At 39.4% G+C, this 15,516-nt stretch overlaps 1 protein-coding gene across 50 annotated transcripts in view; it reads left to right on the top strand.

The window, feature by feature from the left end:
• CLASP2 (cytoplasmic linker associated protein 2) overlaps window positions 1-15,516 on the top strand; it is a 124,776-nt gene that overhangs the window by 72,299 nt on the left and 36,961 nt on the right. For 22 of the 50 annotated variants that reach the window (XM_062621472.1, XM_062621564.1, XM_062621554.1 and 19 more), the window contains 9 exons: window positions 634-689; window positions 1,576-1,746; window positions 4,977-5,000; window positions 7,569-7,586; window positions 9,470-9,571; window positions 9,706-9,732; window positions 11,443-11,469; window positions 13,386-13,556; window positions 14,487-14,594. In XM_062621472.1, coding sequence (XP_062477456.1) covers window positions 634-689; window positions 1,576-1,746; window positions 4,977-5,000; window positions 7,569-7,586; window positions 9,470-9,571; window positions 9,706-9,732; window positions 11,443-11,469; window positions 13,386-13,556; window positions 14,487-14,594 — 704 coding nt within the window. The remainder of the gene's footprint in view (window positions 1-633; window positions 690-1,575; window positions 1,747-4,976; window positions 5,001-7,568; window positions 7,587-9,469; window positions 9,572-9,705; window positions 9,733-11,442; window positions 11,470-13,385; window positions 13,557-14,486; window positions 14,595-15,516) is intronic. The other 28 variants (XM_062621633.1, XM_062621546.1, XM_062621655.1 and 25 more) reach the window with 10 other exon arrangements.

Here is a 15,516-nt window from a genome sequence, read left to right as displayed (position 1 = left end):
TGCTTTCTTCTAATAGCCTTTTGCTTCTCCCTGGTCCATCTGCCTGCATTTTACCCTTCTGAGCCAGGCAGAAGAAAGGGCTCACAGTTAAACTTGAGTAGGCAAAAAGATTCTGCTTCAGCAGCTACTCTTTTTTTTTTGCAGTAAGAGTAAAGGGAAATGGAGAGAAAACACAGAGGACATGGTTTTTTTCCTCCTTTTATAAATTGTGGGAGTCTCTAACATTGAAACAGGGGAAATTCAGTCTAGCTGCTTACAAATTCAGCATTTTCCTTTGTCATTTGTAACTCGAGCCTTGTGCAGCTTCCACCATGCTTGTTTGACAGCTGATGTGCAAGATCAGCCCTGTGGTTAAAACTTTGTACTGACCATGCCTGAGGCTTGTGCTAGCTGAGTGTGCCTGTCGGTAACCAAAGAACTAATGCTTTGTGAAGAAAATGGGATTTTATGGAATATGAAAGATAAGATGATCGTGTTTTTCTTATCATTCTGTATTTAATGTGCTTATATAAAATATGTTGAAAAAGTTGAAGGGGAGAGAAGAACAGAAGATTTTTTTTCTCTCTTTTATTATTGATTTTTGCATCTGGTATATGAGACTTACGGGTTTGTTTTGTTGTTTTCTTTTTCCAGTCGGCCTCTGTCTTCCAAATGGTCTGCAGCCAACGCAGCAAGCCTGGCAGGCAGAGGTGAGGTGGTTGCAGTATAGTGATATAAGTATATATAGTGATATATAGTGATGTGATATAAGGCACAGCGATTGTTCTTTGTGTTCTTTGAATTAAAAGCTTTAAATGCGGCTTAACATTTTACTGTCCCTTGTTTACAAGCTGAACTATGGTACCTCTCACTACAGACTACATCTGGAGCTAAGGCTGCCTCATACTTTGCTTCATGTATTTATGTATTTCCAGTTGCTGCAAGTATAAGACACAAATGATCAATTAGTAGCAAATTGGCTTGGAGTAAATCACGGAACTCCTTTGTACAAGTGGCCAGTAGCTGAGGGTGCTTGCTTTCTGGATACTGAGCTGTTAAATTGAGAGTCAAGTTTTGAAGACATAAAACAATGGTTAAAATTAATGGAAGCAAATAGTTAATACTCAGTTCATAATAGGAGGTGAATAGAAATACGTTACAGAAGATGGGACCCTAAAGCAATTCAAGGTAAGCTTTCAGCCTGCTGGTGGCTGTATCTCAGCTAAGTGTTGGCGATGTTACCTCCCCTCAGAATCACAAGGGGTGCCATGACTCTCCTTATGTTGATAGAATAAATCACGTGAATGTTAAGAATGTCATGATTTGTACTAGGGTGAGAGCACATAGTTTGTATTAATGCTGAAGTTTCACAATGAGTGAAGGTAAATACTACTGTAAAATAAATAGCTCTTTAGCTGAATTTCAAGGCAATACCAGGTCTAGTTTGTTTCTTAACGTCAGTAATACTTGACTTACACCATTTTACATGGCTTCCTGTCCTTTCCGCAGGTAGGCTGCAGTAGTAGAGAATGTTAGCCTGTTTAATGCAATGCATTTCGCTCATTGCCAACTGATTTCCTAATCTTTCTTTGCTAGCTTCAGGCAGCACCAAGAGCACTGCCAGCCCGGGTGCGCTGCAGAGGTCCCGCAGCGACATAGACGTCAACGCTGCCGCAGGCGCCAAGGCACGCCACGCTGCTGGGCAGCCCACCGGAGCCGGGCGCCTCTTGGCAGCCGGGCTGCCCCCAGGGTCCTACGCATCCTTAGGTAAGGGAGACGTCCTCACCTTGAGGGGTGTTTATCAGTGGGTTCCAGGAAAGCACTTCTACCTGTGAAAAAATGGTCATTTCAGTAGTGCTGGGATGTTGCAGAAGAGCAAGTGACCAGCTTAGCGAGAGGTTTTATCTTGTGCTGGGAGAATGCCAGTACAAAGAGTGTGTCCATACCTGGTCCTTACATTTGTTAATCTGGAGTTAATATTAAACACTGGGTGGAATGGTACCCTCACTTAACAGCAGATGGTAATCGTAGAATCATAGAATAGTTAGGGTTGGAAAGGACCTTGAGATCATCCAGTTCTAAACCCCCTGCCCTGAGCAGGGACACCTCACACTAAACCACGTCACCCAAGGAAATCGTGGCTTTTTGTTTTTAGACGTACTAAGGAAATGAGTGTTAGGAATCTTTGATTTTCCATTTTCTCAGCTCCTTGGCTGACTGTTTTACAAGAGTGCTAAAGAGACATCCTGGCAATAAGTGGTGGCTTCTTCACACAATACAAAAGTTTTTTACACAATGATACATGACATTGATTTCATAGATTTTTTTCCTAAGCATGTTGGTGGAACTGTGTGGATGTTTTTCATGTAGGTAACAGTCTTCCTTGATAAGAATACTTGCTGTTGGATATAGATAGTGCTACAACTGATAAGAGTGTAGAAGAGTATTGGGTGGTGTTGATAGCAAATGCTAGAACCTCCACTAAGTGGGAAGGGTAAAGAAATACGGGCAGGGTTTTGTCTGTTCAGGTTATCCATACTCTAGGAGTAGCAATAGGGGAAGTGAGATGTAGTGTTCACAAAACTGTTGGCTTTTTCTTCTTGGCTTGTGTGCCAGTGAGATCCCTGACAAGGCATGTCCTAATGTCAGTATTGCTGAAGACGATCAGGAGAGAGGCAGAGAAACCAGATAGTTCTGATTTACCTTGTGTTTGCGGAGGTGTTGGGGTACACTCAGGCTATGGTTTCCAAAGGTTTTTGTTGTCTGTTTAAAAACTAGTTTAAATGAGCTGGTTCTTTTTTCATCAGGTCCTACTTGAACCGGTTTGAACACCACTGATTTAGGGTTAAGTTTTTGAGTGTGTGCTGACTGAAAGGAGTACTTGCTACGTGCAATAGGGATTTTGGGTGTGAGGTCCCTCTGGTGCCCACAGAGGGGAACTGGAGAACCTGGATAGCAGGGGAACACCAGTTTGCTGGGGGGAGGAGAGATGCTTGTGGAATCCTCAGGTCCTCCTCTAACTTAGTGCCTAAAAGCCTGAAATAGGAGGGATGATTATTCTCCAAGCTCAGATCATTGCCTGGTCTGTTTTGATTTGCAGCAATGTCAGACAAAGCTGATGTTGAGAAGTAAAAGTGGCACACAGCATGGTGGTAGAAGGAAGAAAGGAAGTAAAACAGAAAAGAAAGAGCAGTCTCTCTCTGTTAATCTGCCTTTTTGGTGCTGATGAAATTGATGAAATGGACTGCTTTGGTCTTAAGAGTTTCACAGAAAGTTAGCTCTCGACTGGGGTACTGGTTTGCTTTCAGAACATTTTCAGCAGTATGGGATTCATGCCCAGGATTTTGTAAGCAAGGATTGAGGGAGGAGGGCACAGAGGTTTACAGGGACGTGAACAGTGGTGGGTTTATGCAGGGTTAGAATACAGAAATAAAGAAATGGCTTATTCTCTTTCATAGTTTATGGGTTTGCTGAGTGAGGGTGGGGGAGCAGAATAAGCAGGCAGTAAGTCCAGGTTAGTTTCTTTTGAATCCTTAGATTTGAGTAGCTGGAAAGCTTTGCCTTGCTAGCAGATGCTGTCACCTGTGGAAAAGAAAGCAGTGGTGGTTTGAAATGGCACAATAATGTGATGCTACCAATGTACAGTAAAGGCAAATCCTGTGCAGGTGGTATAGGGGCAGGGATGGTCAAGGAGGCCAAGGTTTGTTTGCAGTCACACAGGCACAGTACTGCTTAATGGAGCTTGGCTTATTATTCTCCTAATTGTATTTTTAATATTGGTAAGGTAGTTAAATTACGCATGTAGAGTGTGACTGTTTGTATGGATTAATCACACAATCCACCTCAAAATAGTATTTGCTCTTAGTTTTCAGAAGGTAACCTTAAGATAATGAGGTGTGGATCCAAGCAAGTGCCACGTTTCAGAAAATGGGCTGACTTGTAAACTCCCCTCTGTTCATAGCAAGGGGGTTGTTTCATGTGAGTCCAAAGGTGGAAATTTAAGTGATAGAATTGTCAAGGTAATGCTGACCATGCTGCTGAAATGCCTAGAAGATGTTCCTGTATTTCCGTGCTGCTTTCCACATCTTCTCAGGTGTTGCAGTCAATACCAAAACTAAGAAATATTGTCTCCTGAAGCTTGGGTTAATTTTGACCCTCCCTTACAGAGAAGCATCCACCTTTTGCTTAAAGAGCTGCCAGATTTAGAGCCTCAGAGGACCACAAGTTCTTGAGCTTAGTAACCTATAGTCATCTCTGCCTCACCTGCTTTTATTATTAATAGAAGAACTCTTGCTTATTTATGATTTATTTTTATGAAGACTGTTCTAGAAGCAGGAAGGCATTCTCTAGTTATTCTAAATGTTGACTGCCTCTGACATAGTCAAGTATGAATGTCCTTCTTGAGGAGATTGGAGCTGAAATTATATCTCTGTCACGCTAAATGGTTTGATTTTCATTGTTCCTGTCAGAATACATGTGTGCTACCTTCCAGCTGAACTGGTGAATCTTTAATGCTTTTGAACCACAGCAGAACTTCCTTCCATTTGTCCCCTGTCTTTATTGCCATGTCTTTTTTTCCTGCTGCCCGTTATCCCAGGTGGAGCTTCATGCTCAGGAGCAAATTTTATAAGGAATATAAATATTGTTGCTCAGTAATGATATAAATGTGTACTAATGCTTCAGAAGTGGTTGATACCAAACCTGAAACAGGTCATAGATATTTTACTTGTGAGGGTTTTCTTCAATCTGGGTAATGTAGAGAGATTCCACATCCCTGTGCCAGGGTACTTCTGTCCCTTTCCGTAGTTTTGTACCTTGTACTGAGAGAAACCTACTTTTACTTAAGGTAGCTTAAACATGCATGAATTGGATAAACATGTCTGCTGTGTTTAATATTAATGTATTTTCCTTAATTAATGTTTTATGACTCTGCTGTGAACACCTTTATTCTAACACACTAAGTTTTCCCTGTTTCTTTGCCTGCTTTTTCAACAAAGAGGATACTTCTGACAAGATGGATGGTAAGAAATCATTTAGTCTGTCCTCTTAATTCTATTAAATACTTAATAAAGTGTCTTATGTAAAATTATTATTTAATATATTTCTTTTCATTAACAAAAATACTGTGCTGTTTTCATTAACCTTTATGTAATCTTGATGTCTTAATATATGTGTTGTGTTAATGCTGTATTTATCAATGTTTTTGATGACTGGTCTATCACAGCAACAGAAAGTGTCAGAAATGGTTGTTACTCCTATTCTGTTTTAAGAGCTCTGTTAATTACAGAGCAAGTCTAATCAATACATGTGTTCCTAAAACTAGCTGTAGCTCCATCATCTCCCATAAGTTTGACCTGTAAAGCCAAATTATTTGGCTTCGTGGCGGAACAGCAGTGGGAGAGCAGAAGGTGCTTGGCCACATAATTAAGGATTTTTTAAGAAATTAAGCTAAAATCTCTTTCAGATGTACTGTGTCAGAATCTAGTCTGGCTACTGAATTTTAAGTGCCAGGAAATCCTCTAATATAATGTAATTCTATTAAGCAATAGGCTGTTGAAGAAGACCTGTCTGTTAAAATAGCTTGCCATGTATTCCAGCTATGTTTTAGCACTTGGGTTTTCTTAATTCGTTGTATTAAACACATGGAGGCAGTTGAAAATCGAGCTTCCCGTAGCAGTTGTCTGTAAGTTTTGCTTCCCTTATAATAAAGTGTGTTGTGGTAGATCCCTCAGACCCAGAATCCCAAATCATTTTAAAGCATAGATCATCAGTTTCATGAGAAGCAGTTGAGAGGATACGTGAAAATTTGAGCCATATTTGAGCATTGCAGGTGGCAAGCCTACTTGAATAGAACAAGGGGAGTTTGTACAGGAAGTAAGTCCTGCTTATTTCCATGTCAGATTCCCTTGTGGTGCATATAAGAGGATTTATTCATAACTGTCCCTGCTAAACACTTAATCTTGAGCTTCTGCACATTGTTACCAGTGACAAAGGTTCTTATGGCCATGTGTGCAGGCTTTTTCTTCTGCTCAGACCAATAGTCACAACTACTGGTGCCCCACACATCATTTTAAAACAGTAGGGGAAGTGTCCCACAGTTGGTCAGTATAACAGGGTTTTTTATAGAGGCTGTCTGTAGGGATGATGTGTGAGACAGGATGAACATAGCTTAGCTCTCCAACTGTAGCTGCTCTGATCTAACCACCACCAGGAGGAACTAACGTTCTTTAACTTCTCCACTAACCCTGGCCATGTGGTTTTACCACTTCTTTTGGTAGCGTCTTCTAATAATCCAGTATCAATCACTGGAGATGAACAAACACCAGAAAACTGAATTTCATAAACTGAAAGTGAGTAGTTTTCTGTCACATAGCTCTTGGAGCTGATAGTGAGCCTTTAGCCATCCAAACCAGGTGTGTAGCACAAAGGAGAAACAAAACAGTCCCTTTTAGGAGCAGTTAGCTGTTAGCCTTGCTTAGGTGCTGCATAGAACCTGCCTTCCAAGATCCAGCTCTGGAACATGTTGGATCTTGGGGGGATAAGTTAGGGCTTGTTTTTTTTTGATAGAGACTGGCAAATTTGGTCTGGAGAACTTTGAGGCACTCCTACATGCATGTTACTGTAGCTGGTTTTTGTGAGGAAGCACTGAAATTTACACTGAATTAATCTTTCAGAGGGAGGTTTTTAAAGCTAACACCTTGAAGATAGTGTAAGATGAGGAAGCCATGGCCAGATCTGCTGAGAAAGTTCAGCTGAGGCCAGCCAAAGGCACTGACAGATGTTGTAGTCATTGAAGTTCTTTTACAAGGCAGAAGCAGCAGAAAGTGAAAACAGAAATGGAGATACCCTTTGGTTTTTTTGTGAGGCGTTTAACATTTTTATCACTACCAGTACATGTTTTATTCCATAATCAGAATCGTTTCAAAACAACTTGGAGAGAGGAAGCACTGCTATTTAGAGAGCTTCCCATCAACTCCCAAGTACTGGTGTCAGTAAAAAGATTTGTCTGACTCTCATTTTGTCATCATCAAGCCTTCAGCTTGGCGTACTTGTTCATGTGTGATCTGCTTTCAGCAAACTCATTGCTTCCACTTCTCTGAGCAAAACCCCATCTTGTGCATTTTCAGAGAAATCATGGACTTAATTTGGAGACATCCTCTTTGCTGTCTCCTGTCCAGTTATCACTGTCCAGTGTGGGAAACACTGTGTTTTTTCCGTGTATAATTTATAATAGTATGTTTTCATTTTCAGAAGGTCTTGCACTAAGGTATTTTTGATGCCTGTTTTTCATCTGTACGTGGCATTTTATTGACTGATCTCAGCTTTGATTTTTTCCTATTTACTTTTTGTTGTTGTTGTGTAAAGCAGTTTGGAAGCCAGTGCTAAATGCTGTGCTCCTGTAACTCACTAGCAGTATAGTATTGGTGTTTCTTGATAATGTTTCTTCAGTAATGGAGTTGCAACACAAAAGCTTTAGCCCTCTCAATAAAATTTGTCAAGTTTCATAAAATTAATCTCAAAAAGGGACTGGAGAGACACAATATTGTTTGGAATATCATGTATTTTATTATTTTTTTTTTTCTGTTTAGGAACAGCTTCTGAAGATGGTAAGAAAATATTTTGCTAGATCAGCTAATATTTTCAGCTTCATCTTTTCATTGATACAAATTAAGCTTTAAAAGTAGAATATGGTCTTTCTGGGGCTTTGTGGAGGTTCAGAAGTCCAGATTGCTTATGCATCTAATACTTGGTTGTCTTGTAGTGTCTTCAAAATTCTTTTGCTTTTATTTCATTTCTCGAGTACTCATCTGCAGTAGAAGTGCCATGGCTTAACATTTTGTTTAGCGTAAAGAACATAGGAGCTTTATCATTTTCCATTTGTTTTTTAAAGCCAGTCTTGTCACAGAATATTTCATCAGATGTGTTCGTGCTCTGGGAAGCAGGTGCTACTATTACTCATCTCTTTGAGGCTTGCAGATTCATGTTCAATACGCTATTAACATTTAAACCCGTCATCAGGAAATGGATGTAGAGACTCCCAAGTGAGTTAACAGTTCATTTGCTTTTTGGAAGCACAAATTTTGTGCTCTGATAAAATTGAACCAGGTTCCAAGTGGTAATTTAACATAGTATCAAAATAGTGGCACTCTGTATTCCCAGGTTTTTGGGCCAGATTCTGTATGCAGTTACATGCCTTGCAGTCTCACAGCACTCAGGGGGAAAACATTGCTATTGCACAGGGATAACTAGTAGAGTTTGGACTAGTTAATCTAACCGTTCTCGCTAGCATATCATTTTCTAACAGTTTAGTGAATAACCTCCTTTATCCTGATTCTCTTATAGACTCTCATCTATGGCTATTCCCTCTACTTGGATGAATAATATTAACTTGGTTGGTCTCCAAATTCTGCTGTGGAAAGCCTAAAGAGACTAGAGCTTAATACCAGTCCGTGTACCTAATTCTTTTGGGTCTAATATTGACTCTAAATGTCTAGAAAACATTTTAATGGAGCTGGTTTTAAAGTGGATTACTTGTTGAGCTGCATCTACCCTGTATAAGCTTCTTGGGGTTTGTTCTTGCAACTTGTAAGAATTTGGTTAGCATGGTTTTGACTTCATTTTTTTCTGTTGCTGCAGAGCTTGGCTCAGGAAGTGTAGGATATACTTCTACTATTTTCTTTTATGGATAATCTTTCGGTTACCTATGATTCATCCAACTGGAGTCTTTTGCAATTTCACTGTACATGCTGGGTGTTATGAGGAACACTGCTAATAAAGCAGAAAAGTTAAACCCAAACCAAGGTGGTTTGGCTTTGTAGAGGGAAGCGATTTAATTCTTTTATTTGTTGAGAAGAGTAGCGTTTCCTTATATTGTGTTCTCACTGAGAAGTACTTAAGTGTACTTGCTCTTTGTAAAATGATGTAAAAGGTTTGGGAAATCAGGTAGAAGTCTGTGTAACTGTGGCCAGGCTAATGGTGGAACCTTCCTTAACAGGAAAACCAGTATTTAGATTTCTGAGGAGTGAAGTTAGGCAGAAGCCTCAGAACCCAATGAACATAATTTTTGTGGGTTTCTGACAGCAAAAGCAGAATTACAACCACAAGTAATCATGAGAAGACTGTACCTGGTACGGCAGCATTAGCATATGCATTGCTTATTATATTTAATAAACTTCCCTTTTTTAATGTAATCAACCTATTGATGGAGGAAGCAAGAATGAGCTAGCTATAGTCAGGGTATTCAAGTGATAGCATAAATCATTTACAGAAACATGCAGCATCAGAGGGGAAGTACTTTGATTCCTCCACTGTTAAGTCCTTCAAGGTGTTCAAATTTCTACTAATTATCCCAAATGAATCTTCACCAGTTGAATTACATTATACTTCTTTCTTATTTAAAGAAACTTAAGAGAATGTTAGTAAAAGCTACTGATGCTTTGCTTTCCACATTACTGTGAAAAACTGATCTAATGCCATTTTTCTGTTCTAGGTCGTATACGAACAAAGCTTTCAACAGCTTCTGTTGGTATTGCCAATTCTAAAACAGATTCAAGAGGACGGAGTAGAACCAAAGTGGTGTCACAGTCTCAGCGTATGTATATTCTATTTGTCAGTTATACCTGATAAAGAGGCCAAATGCTTAAGCATATATTCATTGACCAATGGCTACAGTCAAAGTTAACTTTAAAACATAGCTACATACTGAGTTGTTGTTCTGTGCCTTAGGTTCTTCATCGCCAGACAGCAATGAAGGTATTTTTTCAGTGTTTTGGGTCAGTGGTATTTGCATGCTTTTCTAATTCATATTGTTTTTCTCTGGACAAAATAATAGGTTAGGTCTTCTTTTGCCAATTAAATTAGATATTGGAACAAGAAATGAAAACTAAATCTACCCTTAAATTCTGTCTTCAGTTATAACTTCTCAACATTCTTTTCCCCCCCATTTCTGACCTCCCCAACGCAAAAGACCAGTTAAGTTGAGGCACAAATGAGGCATGGATGAGAAATACAGAAGAGTGGGTACACTGAATGGTCTCCTCAGTGTTACCTGCCAGACCTAATTGTCATTTTTCAAAAAGCCTTATTTTTTAGCCAGGCACACCTGTTTTCATTTTAAGCTGGGCACTACTCTAGCTCTTGGATCTTTTTGCACAGTATTCATGTCTAAAGAGATAAGTTGAATTGACACTTAAATAACTAGATTTGTTTACGTGTGATGATGTGTGAAAATTAAATGCATGAATGCATTTTTACAGCCTATCATTAGTGTTTCTATTCATCACTGATGGCTCCAGATAGCTCATTAGAACCTGTCAGTGGGGGTGAACAAGAATTCTGAGATGTTCTAAGGAAGATACCCAGGCACATAGAAGTGGGCAGGTGAAGGGTAGTTGTGGCACCATGTGCCAGCTTTGTGGTTGCTTTATCTGACTGGAAATTGTCACATCCTTGTGGGGAGCAAAGTGCTTAGTGTTTCCTTGCTTGGTTACTTCCCCAGCAGATAGTGGGAGAACAGCTTCCTATCAGATTGAAGCTTTCTGCTTTTATGTTTTAATAATTGCTGCACCACAGATGCTTTTGTAAATTCAGGTTACAACAGCGCTTTTGTTCAAAGATCATTTTATGAAAGACTTGCAAATTTGAATGATTTTACAAAAGACTTTTTTTTTTAGGGTTTCAGAAGCCCTTTACTCTCCTACTTTTAAATTGTAACATAAAATAAGTGTCTGTACAATCTATAGCTCATTGGTTTATTCTTACCTATGGAAAAAAAATAGCTCCATTTTTTTCCTCTCCTTTCCTGTTTGGTTGTCAGGTCATTCAGCAGCATGTGCAAGAATGACATTGCAATCTTCATTCAAAGAAAAAGAATTGAATATCTGAATGGAAACAAATTCTTACTCTTGTACCTCAGATGAATTTTAAAGAGGAAAATCTGAAATTCTGTGCAAGTCTTTTCAGTTGTGCCATTGTGAGTTGGTTTTTTTGTCATCCACCGCACCTGCAGCTCAGTTCCTTTACTGTCTGTCTCTAAATTAAAGTAAAGTTTTGGCCTTGTGTGTGATTTTATTTATTTATTTTTTTTGTTCAGCTGTTGAACCTCTTGAACCTTTTTGGCATTGCAGTATTCTTTGAAAGTGATATGAAGGCTACAGTTTCATGTTTAATTGAAATGTAATTCTTCAGTATTAGCCAGTTATTGATTAGAAAGCTGAAGAATTGTAATTTGCTTGTGCAGCTTTGCTTCATCTGCTTTGTGCATAGCATCTGAGTTTAATTCTTCAACTGTGGAAGCTACTTAAAAGCACTGCTTTAACATAACCCCCTGTGGCTTTTTTTCCTGTGTGAAATGACTAAAGCTTTCTTATTTCCATTTGCCACCCATTTCCTTAATCTGCTCTGCTCCTTCCCTCTTCATGGATTATAAACCCCTACCCTAATCCTGCCTTTACACTTGGTCAGGATCACAGTCTGCTAACCCCCTTGGTGGTAAGAGTCTATGGAATTTGTGTACTCATCATTGTTTGATCACCTGTTTGACATCTCTCATTTGAGGACCCTATTCAGCAGAAACTGGCTCGCTTTTCTCACCTGCTTGGTTCTAATCTTTATTTAGAAGGCAGTAGGGTTGGGAGGTTTTGGTCATTTTTGGAATGCTGTTTTGTTAATCCTTCTTTCATCATTCACTTCCCTTAGACCTGCTGCCAGTGCTAGTACTGATAACAGTGTGCCGGTGCTGTTATCAGCATTGTGTTTTCAGGATATTAAGCTTCATTTGGTTTGCTTGCACTTCTCAGCTCAGACTGTAGGAAGATAAAGCATTAGAATGAGAGGTTGCATTTCTTCTGTATATGCTGAGACTCGAGTAGTTTTTTCAGGGTTTTGAACTCTTGAATAAAACCTTCAGAAAGTCTCCAGCACAGTGAAGACTTCTGAAGTATTTTAGTTGTTCTAAAGAGATACTGGAGGGCAGGAAGAAGGCATAGGAATAGCAGGTCTAAGTTGAATGCCCTGATACGCAGAAATTGCTTAACCCTTAATTTTTGCAGCCCACAGCAATTGTACAGACTTGCCCATTTTTTTCTTTTTTTTTTTTTTCTGCTATAGAAGTTACTCTTGATTTCTGCAGGCTGTTTAATATTTTATTTATCATTTCTGCTGAATAGGCCCATAGTTTGGAAAAGGGATTTTGCTAAATGATCATTTCCAGTTCAAATTCAAACAATGAAAGTCTGTGCATGGTACATTGCTTCACTTTTCCCCTACCCTTCCTCCCAGCATATGTTCTCTTTTGGTTGGGATTTTGTTTCTTTTCCCATAAAGTCAAGCTTTAATCAACTTGTATGTTTTTTTTTTAATGTGCCTCATAAGAAGTAACCCATGAAACTCACTTGAGATGTTGCATGTGAAGTCTGTAGATCTGATAGCATAGCTGTGGGCATACAGTTACCTGGTTATTTGTTTGAGATGGCTGAAAGGTTTGTATCTGTATGGAATTAACATTGGGTGACAATTACGTTTTGCTTTTTACTTGGTCAGACTTCTTGAATTCTGCAGTTGGAGGCAATATAGCAACTGGTGGTATAGATGAGTTGCAACTAGAGAAGAATGGATTCCCTATTAGGGCTTAGAACTTTAATTTTCTGTAGCTGAAATATCAAAATCGGGGCACTCTGGTAGTGAGTGCAGTGTGTTGAAGATTCATAGCACTCCATAATGTACAGTTTTGATTAATAAAAGTAAGAGATTCTTAAATATGTCTCGATCAGGTTTTTTAGCTTGTTTAAAACCAGTTGAAGATTGTCATTTGAGTCTGTGGGATAACATCCTCAGAAATGAACATAAGAACTTTAATTGTCTTCAGTGACATTTTATTTAACTTCTCAGACAATAATGCTTGAAGACCACATGCTTTTAAAAGCAAGAGTGAAGAGTTTAGCTATTGGGAAAAATGTTTTATTGCGACATTGGTTGCATTGGAAGAGCTGGATAATTATGAAATCACTAGTTTAAGGTTGTTCCTTCAGCTTTTTAGCAGATTTTGGGGGTTTGTTTTTGGTTTGGTTTGGGTTTTTCATTTTTTTCATGGAAAATGTGATTAGAGTTCATGTTAGAGACACTGGAACTGTTGATGAAGACTAGAAATACTGTTCATGGTTTCTTAAGCGTATCTAGTGCTAAATACCATGTCAAGTGCTTCCTTGAATTGATAATTTTACCTACCTTGTACAGTGCTCCAAGAACTTGGAACAAGGTATTTATTTCACAGTTGTACCTTGTCAGTTTTCCAGACCATTTCAGTCTACCACCACTTCCCTACTAACTTTAAGCGTTTCTTTTCTTTTTAACCACGGTTGTGTATATCTTCTCTTGCGGTTACTTACATTTGTTTGTTTTGCCTTCAGCTGGCAGTAGATCTGGGTCTCCTGGAAGAGTTTTGACAACAACCACGCTTTCCACTATGAACACAGGAGTTCAGAGGGTGTTAGTGAATCCTGCAGCTGCACAAAAACGGAGCAAAATCCCGCGAAGTCAGGGGTGCAGTAGAGAAGCAAGTCCTTCCAGATTGTCAGTAGGTAAGAATTGTTGAATAACTTGGTTTCTTTATAGCCCATCTTACTGCAAGTGCCGGCTTGTGTTTGGTTATAGGTGGATGATAAAATTGCAATACATATTAATAAAAACCTAAAACATGCCTATTTTCTGAGGCTAGTCTTCACCAGGTCTAAATTTAAGCTAAACCTTCAAATTTTTGCCATTTATTTGTCAGAATGCAATAGTAGTTCATTTCCTCACCTCCCTGTGTTCCTTCTCTTTTCCTTTTCTTCACTTCCTATCCCTACCTCCAAAATACCCACATCCGTGGAATGAAAGTGTGATACCATCTTGAAAAGATTACTTTCTTCATTACTTTTGTGTTCTTCGTATGTGTGCTTGCATGTGTATATTTCATTGATAGAAAAATGAGTGTCATATGTCTTAGACCTCCTGATATAACCTGATTATTACAAACAATACTAGTGAAGAATATCAGTTGATGTTAATGGTGTTGCTGCTGCTCTTTGGTTTGATTTTTACCTTAGCTGCATTCATTTTCTGTGTTCTGCCTTTGGAAAGCCATGGGATTTTTAATTTGTGTTACTGTTGATCAGATTGATCCAAGTACAAAGTCTGAATCAGTACTCTCTCCAGATTTTTTTCATTGCTTGTTCCCTCTTCATCCTTTTTAAGAGGTTTTTCAGCCATTCATTCAGAGTTGGTAAATCCCTGTTTTGAGCTGTATGAAGCAATAACTTCATTGAATGGGCTACACGTAGTATGCTCCAGCACGATCAAAGAAGTGTGCAGAAACAGCTATGACTTAGAACGCAGCATAATCATCAGTGTCTATTCTTAGAAATGCGTCTTTGATCTTACTTCAAAACCACAATTGCATTAAAATTGCAACTTTTCTTATGTCTTCTCCCTTCTGTGCTGCTGTTTGTCTGTACCCTGAATCATACTAGCACGAGGCAGCCGCATTCCTCGCCCTAGTGTGAGTCAGGGGTGCAGTCGGGAGGCCAGCCGTGAAAGTAGCAGGGACACGAGCCCTGTCCGCTCTTTCCCACCCCTGGGTAAGTACTCTCTGCCCCTTGTCCTGCATGGCTGTCCCTGCCCTTCATTACTGCTCCTAACGAGTCCGTGCCTCCTCCATTTAGCTTATAGCCAGCCACCATTATTTTCCCTTCCTTTGGCTCACTCACCGCTTCCTTCCATGGAGAGCTGACCAATGTGTGAATGGGTTGCACACTTGAAAAATAAGCACTTTGCTAGTGTTAGTCTTACCTTAAATCCCACACTTGGAAAGGTGTGTGATGCGCAGCATCTGGGTGCCCTTTTTTCAAAGGGCAGTTCTGCTTTTGGAAGGGTTTTTTGGAACTATGTGTTTCTCTCCTTACTACAGCACTCATGGCTTGGTTGCAATTAGATAATCCATTTCTAGATAGATAGATAATATATATAGATTTCTAGATAGATTAGATAATCCACAGCAGAGTACAGTGTGGCTGTCATCCTCTGCCTGTCCCTGCACCAGCTGCTAGGGCATGCTGCTGTTCAAAATTGCTCTTCAGCCAGTGAATCATTCTGGTGTGTAAGAAGAAAATATACTTCATTTGATGTCTCCTTAGCTATAGTGTCATCACTGTATTATGTGAAAAAAATAGTGGAATTATGACTTTTTGCTATTAAAGCAAGTAAATACAATACTGCAGATACAGGACCAATCTACTGGAGCAGTGTTATGAGGCTGCTTTCCATTTTGGGAAAGCAAGCAGCACACATAGCAAAGTCCTTGTACAAGTAGATGAACAAAGTACCATTCTGGAGCTTAATCTGCATGGCACAAGTGAGAAGTAGTTGAGGCAGCAGCTGTTGTTCAGTGGGGAAGAAGAGGAATCAAAACCTTCGAGCTTTCATGCATGTACAGCTCCATTCAGCCTGCCTTTCTAGAGCTGCTCTAAGTACAAGTTTTGGTTTCAGTTAGTGTTTCAGCTT

Source organism: Pezoporus occidentalis, unplaced genomic scaffold, assembly GCF_034315485.1.
Source record: "Pezoporus occidentalis ecotype Australia unplaced genomic scaffold, CSIRO_AGI_Poc_V1 ctg107, whole genome shotgun sequence".
NCBI lineage: Eukaryota > Metazoa > Chordata > Aves > Psittaciformes > Psittacidae > Pezoporus > Pezoporus occidentalis.
Note: the sequence above shows the minus strand (reverse complement) of the source record. Positions and strands in the feature narration are given on the sequence as shown.